Genomic DNA, 7,022 nt, shown 5'->3' with positions numbered 1-7,022 from the left:
CTATAATTTCTTTTTTATGTATTTCATCACTTTATTTGCTATCTCATCCACGAAATTTCTTTTCCATCTTATATCTAATGTTGCTAATTACGCTTAAAATTTTGGAAGGAGATATTTATGCGTGATTCTTGGAGAGAAAGAACCTCATTTAGATGTGTTTGACTTATTTTGGTAAATCTATGATTAGTGGCTAAAGTTGGTAAGTTAAAACTTTTTTGAGACATTTCTGTAAGATTCCCTTTAAAAATTTTATACACTGTACATTATTTACACTCTTAAGAAAGACATCTAACCTTAATCGTAAGTTTGTCTAAATCACCTTTCATATCTCTCTTAAACGTCTCACTTAATTACTATTCCATTATTAGAAGAGTAAAGATAGATTTGAAAAAAAAAAGTAAAAATTATTTTGTGATACGTCACATATTTTGAATAATCAATTTAACATATCAATATGACTAATATTTGGAATTGAAGGGAATAGTTACAACAATGGCTAACATAATACATTTGCCACTTCATGTATCGTCAACATCTACCAAAATGTGACCAACGTGCAATGTTATGCAGCTATGGCAGAGATTAGAATATCATGATTTGTATGAACAGATGAAACATTCACTAAGTTAAAACCCAGCAACTCCAAAAAAGCAATACATTGAGTCACAAACTCACATTTGTCAAGTTAGATATATTCTCGAACAGACAGATATCAGTTATGTCATTCTACAAACAGTATCTTCAATTTGAGTTTATACGAAATGATAGAATTGGTATACCCGCATTACAATTACACCCTCTCGACGATAAAGAATGAATTAGGCAAACATTATTACCCTGTTCCAATATACTCTGCAAGATCCTCCGTTATATTGGCGAATGGCGACTTTCACCCAAACCAAAAAAAGATGGGGCATTTGATGCAACAGTGTACCCGATGTTGATAAGGATTCTTCTCCTTTGTTCACCAGAACGGCAAAATCATGGTAGTGCACATGACCTGATAAACGGGTAAGCATCTGCACTTGAGATCAATCTGGATATAAGAACGAAAGATTCCAAGAGAATGAAATATTCAAGTGATAAGTTATCACGCACCTCATTAGCAATATAGAAACCCTCATCCAGATGAACGAAAAACTCAAGACAGATTATGTTATTCCTCTTCGGGTTGGAATTCAAGATCTAATTTCCTCTTTAAATGTGATCTGTCAGCGCTGTAGGTGAAAACAAGCTCAAGAGATTTATCATGATACCACATCAAAGTAGTTACAGGTCCATAGAGTGACTATTGACTAAACGATAACTTCCCACATCCAAAATCTTGACAACATTTGGTCGTGTCAGTATTAGCATTCATATAGTCATTCCCTAGCATAGGATCTTAAGAGCAATCATCTTAGTAGTGTTTACAAGACCTTATCATGACTATCATAGATATTACTATTTCTTTGACTACCACAGATAGTACTATTTATTTTTTCAGATATTACTATTCACTAGCAGTTAGCACACTGGGATATTTCCTTAAAAATAAATCCACCAAAATAACATCTGTTTTAGTTCGTTCTCCATTTTTCTGCAAAAACTTTATCTCCTTGGGGATAGCAGTAACCTGACCACTAGCTGAACACCCTTCCCTTCATTTTTTCCAGTTCTCCCCTGCAGATGTGGTTTTGAAAAACACAGGTCCCACTTATTGTGAACACAAAACCATGCAATGTATAGAAAATGCAAACAAAAAAAAAACCAAGACGTGCATATGGTATGATCGTGCATAAGTTTAACATATCAAGAAGGCCAGATACAACGCCAAAACATTATCTGCTTCAGTTACCCAATTTTTCTATTGAATGAACAATTTTTGCCGTACTAAAGAAAAAAAGAAACCAAAATAATATAAATTAAAAGATTCAAACTCTTAATCATGCATTAATAATGAAATACATCCCAGACTTATTTCCCTTCATGATTTCCATGATAATCAGCGTAAAGAAAGTGCTACAGTCCCTAGTTAGATGATCTAATAAGACACAGGCTAAAAGAAATCGTTTAATAATACGTTGAGAATCTATAAAGCTTTATTACTTGAGGCCCACCAGTGTGTGAGTTCATAGGCAATGGATGATCGTCTGTGCATAACTATGTCAGTACTCTACTCCCCCCACCCCATAAACACCCCCCCCCAAACACCACAATTTTAGACCAACAGGATGACACCAACGGCATATTACCAAAATGAGATCAAGAACAATGCAAGTAGCCTAAATGGTTAGTAAAAGATATTGCAAAGCATATCAGCTATACCTGTTAATGGTCGGTCTAGTAGGTGGTCTCATCCCAAAGACTGAGAAATCCAGTGACATGGGTACCTGTTCACTCCTCTCACCGGCATTTCCATGGCCATCCATCTTCTCTGGACGCATATTTGCCTCAAATCCTTCGCGCTGTGGCATCACTCTCCTTGACTTTCTTGGTGGAGACAATACTACAGGACCATCATGTGGATTGAACTCTGAAACCCTAGGGTTTGCGGATTCCCGCTTGGGGGGAGGTCTTGGAAGCAGAGCTGGTTCTGTAGGTAGAGGTCCTGATGAGAAGTACCTAATGAAAAGGGAAAGTTCAGCACCCACATCAACTGCAAGTCCGCAGACTACACAAGATAAAGAAGAAACGTACCTATGCTCCAAAGCTTGCTGTGCTGATATTCTAGCTTTTGGGTCGTATGAGAACATCTTTGACAGAAGATCTAAAGCATCCTCAGTAGCCGTTGGAAACAATGTTTTCAGTGGCTGTCCAGGGACATATTGGTACTCCACATAATCAGGCAAGTAGACCATATCAGCCCACTGCGAAGGCTTTGGGGTCCCAAAAGCCGCAAAAATCTTTCCCAGCTGATCAATATCACTGTTTCCCTAACATAGGCGCAGATTACAGAACAAATTATTGGTTGAAGCAACAACATGCAGATAGGAATAGTAAAGGTAGTACGTAAGTATGACAGAAGTTCAAACAATTATTCCATCAAAAAAATCTGGAAAATGGTGCCAGCAGTAATTTCTTGGTGTATTTGGAAAGAAAGAAACCGAAGGTTTTTTATGGCATTTCAACTCCAATCTACTCTCTCAACGCTGCGTGTTTAGTTGGAACTATCTCACCCATGTTAACTGTGCTGATATTTTAGTGGATTTTATTAGCTCCCTGATAGTAGCATAGGCTTTTGTACTGGAGCTAATTATCCTCTCTCTTTTGTACTCTTTGCATCTTCTTGATGCCCTTTAATGAATCTAATTTACTTTATCAAAAAAAAAAAATAGTTCAAACAATTATTGGGAAATTGGAAGGAACTTATCGCACTAAAGGGATCACCATAGGAACAAGGAAAAAAAGCTCAGTCTGGTTCCTGTAAGCAATTTGCTTTTTAACTATTGCTTCATTGTCAACCGTCCAACTGCATGTGAAGCTCTCTAGAATAAAACTACAAGGGACAATTGGTTTACAGCTTATTGAAGATGAAGAAGAAAATATATACATGTCTAACAGTAAAAGATGCATATAAAAAGAGTGTTTCTCCCTGAATGGAGAAAGTTATTAACAAAGGTTATATTATTGAGAAAACAAGACAGTCCAAGTTCAGAGTTTAACATGAGAAACTATTCCTGAGAAGAGCATTTCCTACATAGTACTATACAGAACATCAAATAAACCAGGTAGCTTGAGTCATGGAAACTCATGATTGCATCGACCAATTTCATATAAAAGGACAAGGATAATTTGTGAGAGGGATTGCCATGACTAGACATTCACCTGCAGAAATGGTCGACGCAGGAGGAGCTCGGCAAAGATACATGCAGCGGCCCAAACATCTACTCCAGGTCCATACTGCTTTGCACCAAACAATAACTCTGGTGCTCTATACCACCGGGCAAAGACCTAACATTACCCATCAGATTAAAAAGTAAGTGCTCTTTACAGTAACAGTAAAAGAAGTAGAGACAGGGGGCAAATGAATCAGGATTCTACTGCTACATATGCACTAATTTGACAACATCTTGGTCCAATCTCAGCTGCTCAAAATTTGTCGTATGCATACCACAGTAGGACAATTCTTAATTCTCCAAAAACAAGGTCATACCATCAGTAATTTGCACAAACATTCTTGATTACTGTGGAATGAAATGTATAGACTAAATAAAGTACATACAAATTTCGTTGAACAGTAACAAAATTGTGTACTGTTCAACACTAACTATATAAAAAGATAGGAGTAACCATGTCAAGTTTGATCATCTTAGATATAGAAAGGCGCAGTATCGGATAATATCTCATTTTTCCATTACGCGTTTTGATAAAAGAACAAAAAAACTTTGGTAAAGAAAAAATCCTCCAAAGAAAGTCCAATTCCCAAAACAGATACCTCCATATTTGTTTAGACAAGTGGGAGAAACTGATAACTCCAGTTCTATAAGGAAAATATCAAAGGCAATTTTAGTGAGTGGGATCATTCCAGGTTATTTTAGGTTTGATAAAGTCATGTCATGAATTTCCACAAGGAGAACCATAATATGAAGACAAATTAAAAAACTGCAATGAAGTAGCAAGATAAAAAGTAACTTCTGACAGGATACATGCTCCAAGAGTTATACCTGGTGAGTGAATCTTCTATCAGGGCTACCAAATAGACGTGCTAATCCAAAGTCAGCAAGTTTAAGCTGCCCATTAGGTCCAATCAATAAATTGTTTGGTTTCATATCTCTGTCAGGAAGAAACAGCAAAAATTTAAGGAAGTTGAACACAAGTTGGAATCTAGTGAAAGCGAGAATATACAAACGCATACCTATGCAAGACATATTTCTTGTGACAAAAAGCAAGTCCTTTCAATGTCATCTGGATATAAGATTTTATATCCGCAGGTGAGAGGAAGATATTCCTATCACGAATCACAGCCTCAAGATCTGTCTCCATGAACTCAAACACAAGATGCAAGTTTCCTTTGTGAGGGAAGGCATCAATCAATTCAATAACGTGAGGATCCTTCAGCTCTTTCAATAATTTTATTTCCCTAAGGGCAGTGAAATTCACCCCTTCTTTCTGTTTCCCAAGACGAATTTTCTTGATAGCAACAGTCTGGCCACTCTGCAGAAAATGAAATTAAAGCTTACATCAGATAAATCATTAACAAGCCTCAATCCAAAACCATCTGGGGTCAACTATATTGAGTCCTTTATATTCATTCCCCCTTATTCAAGCCCATTTCATCCCAATACTTCCAATTAATTTGTCTATTAAGGCAAATTGACCACTCTCTTAAACTAGAGGTTCTCAAACTCTCACACTAATCATTACAGCTTAGAGGTTATGCCTTGTCGCGATTAAGTACTAAGTGAGCTCCAAAACCACCAGCATCCATCTAAGATCTAGCACTAACAGCATTTTTTTTGGGGGGGTGCTCAATTCAAAAGCTTACAAAGCTCAATTTAACATTCAACTTTGCACGAAAAAATTTAAATGAAAACAGATTCCAAAATTCATAGACATCAACAAGAACAGTCAATAAACTATGATTAATCTCAAACTAGTTGAGGTGTAATAGCTTGATTAATTTATGCTGAACGACACACTACAACAAACCCTCCAATTTTATGGGGACGGGAATTGAGACTCATTTCCGCACTCAGGACTAGCTATGCGAAGATTGGAGATAGAAACAACAAACACGACATTAATTATAGAATTCCTTCCGCACCCAAGGGTGTCGCCTAGTGGTCAATGAATTAGGTACAAACCTTCGAATCCAGGTTCAAATCCCAGCCGAGACAATAAAAAAACACTAAGTAACTTCTTCCATCTGCCTAAACTTTGGTGGACATAGTTACCCATATCTATACTGGTGGGAGGTAGGTCGAGTTGCATCTTACAAATTCTAGAATTATTGAACCCAAAGATGGAAAATGAAAAGCACAATCACACCCACGAGCTAGCACTAACAGCTTTTTCTATTTTAATTCAAAAACCTACAGAGCTTTCAATCAGTCAACATTAAAGAATGTTAAATTTCAAGGGAAAAACATCAACAATTCATAGAATTAACAATCAAACCATGAATGAAACAAAACCCTAGAAAATCTTCAAAACCAAATACTGCAAAAATGAAAAACGGAGAAAAACCCACAAGCGTTATAATAAGAAGTACCTTAGTATCAATGGCCTTGAAGACAACACCATAAGTACCTTCACCTAAAATTTCACGTTTTAGGTAACGATCTGCTACTTTTTTTGTCAATAAATTGTCTACTTCTGCCATTTTTACTTCTAATTTTTTATGTGTTTTGCATCTGTTTCAGTGGTGAACTGTTACTTTTATATAATAATCAGCTAATGGAGTATATAAACGACATACGATGAAATAGGCCTGAATTTTTATCGGATTTGTGAAATTGTTCACAAGGTGTTTGTTGTGTGTTTCAGTGAAGAAGAAAGAGGAAGAGGGAAAAAAGCAGGAGCGTATAACTCTGTTAGCGTTTCAATTTAGTGGAGATTTTCACTTTAATTTAAAAACACAAGTGTTAGTTTATTTATTTGTGTCTTCAGTCATTTCTTCTTTTTTCTTCTTCTTTTTTTTTTTTTTTTTTGGGCTTTACTTTCTTTTTTTATTTATTAATAAAATATGGATAATATTATCCTACTTTAGGTCCCTGTTTCTTTTGTCCAGCTACCTTAGTCCCCGTTTGTGAGCATAAATCCAAGAATTAAATTTTATAAATTCAGAATATCAATAGCTAAAGTTATAAAGTTTAGCTGAAGTTGTATTTTATATGTTACATAGCCTTTGTTTGTGAAGAGTCTTTGTGATCTACTTTTGGACTGCTCGGGTAATAGTGAATACCATGTTAAGACTCCAGTCGTGAGAGTTTGTCCAAATTTCTTTAGCAGAACAGATTCAATTTCATGAGGAGCTAAATCATTTCCTTTCATTGTCGTTATGTAGGTGGTGATATGCTCATGAGGGTCTGAAGTTCCGT

The 7,022-nt window shown here is 36.1% G+C and overlaps 1 protein-coding gene across 3 annotated transcripts; it reads right to left on the bottom strand.

The window, feature by feature from the left end:
* Positions 1-658: 658 nt before the first annotated feature.
* LOC107810174 (cyclin-dependent kinase D-3) lies at positions 659-6,548 on the bottom strand. 3 transcript variants are annotated; one of them, XM_016634916.2, is made up of 8 exons: positions 6,194-6,548; positions 4,838-5,136; positions 4,647-4,755; positions 3,808-3,933; positions 2,680-2,915; positions 2,308-2,604; positions 1,099-1,217; positions 659-1,019 (listed from the first exon to the last, which is right to left on the bottom strand). In XM_016634916.2, exons 1-7 carry the CDS (start codon positions 6,302-6,304, stop codon positions 1,157-1,159), a joined length of 1,239 nt encoding a protein of 412 aa, XP_016490402.1. In that variant the 5' UTR covers positions 6,305-6,548; the 3' UTR covers positions 659-1,019; positions 1,099-1,156. The 3 variants fall into 3 exon arrangements, with proteins under 3 accessions (XP_016490402.1, XP_016490401.1, XP_016490403.1); XM_016634915.2 differs by having other exon boundaries at positions 659-1,000; XM_016634917.2 differs by lacking the exons at positions 659-1,019; positions 1,099-1,217 and adding an exon at positions 1,492-1,662.
* Between the last annotated feature and the right edge of the window lie 474 nt (positions 6,549-7,022).

Source organism: Nicotiana tabacum, chromosome 1 (assembly GCF_000715075.1).
Source record: "Nicotiana tabacum cultivar K326 chromosome 1, ASM71507v2, whole genome shotgun sequence".
Taxonomy (NCBI): domain Eukaryota; kingdom Viridiplantae; phylum Streptophyta; class Magnoliopsida; order Solanales; family Solanaceae; genus Nicotiana; species Nicotiana tabacum.
The sequence above is the reverse complement of the archived record's forward strand: the minus strand, read 5'-3'. Positions and strand labels throughout refer to the sequence as shown.

Coding starts and splice junctions, on each gene's coding strand:
- LOC107810174 (XM_016634916.2), bottom strand. CDS start 6,304: ATGGCAGAAGTAGACAATTTATTGACAAAAAAAGTAGCAGATCGTTAC. Junction 2,916..3,807: donor TGCGTCGACCATTTCTGCAG/GTGAATGTCTAG, acceptor CGCCTATGTTAG/GGAAACAGTGATATTGATCA. Junction 1,218..2,307: donor ACTAGACCGACCATTAACAG/GTATAGCTGATA, acceptor TTTCACCTACAG/CGCTGACAGATCACATTTAA.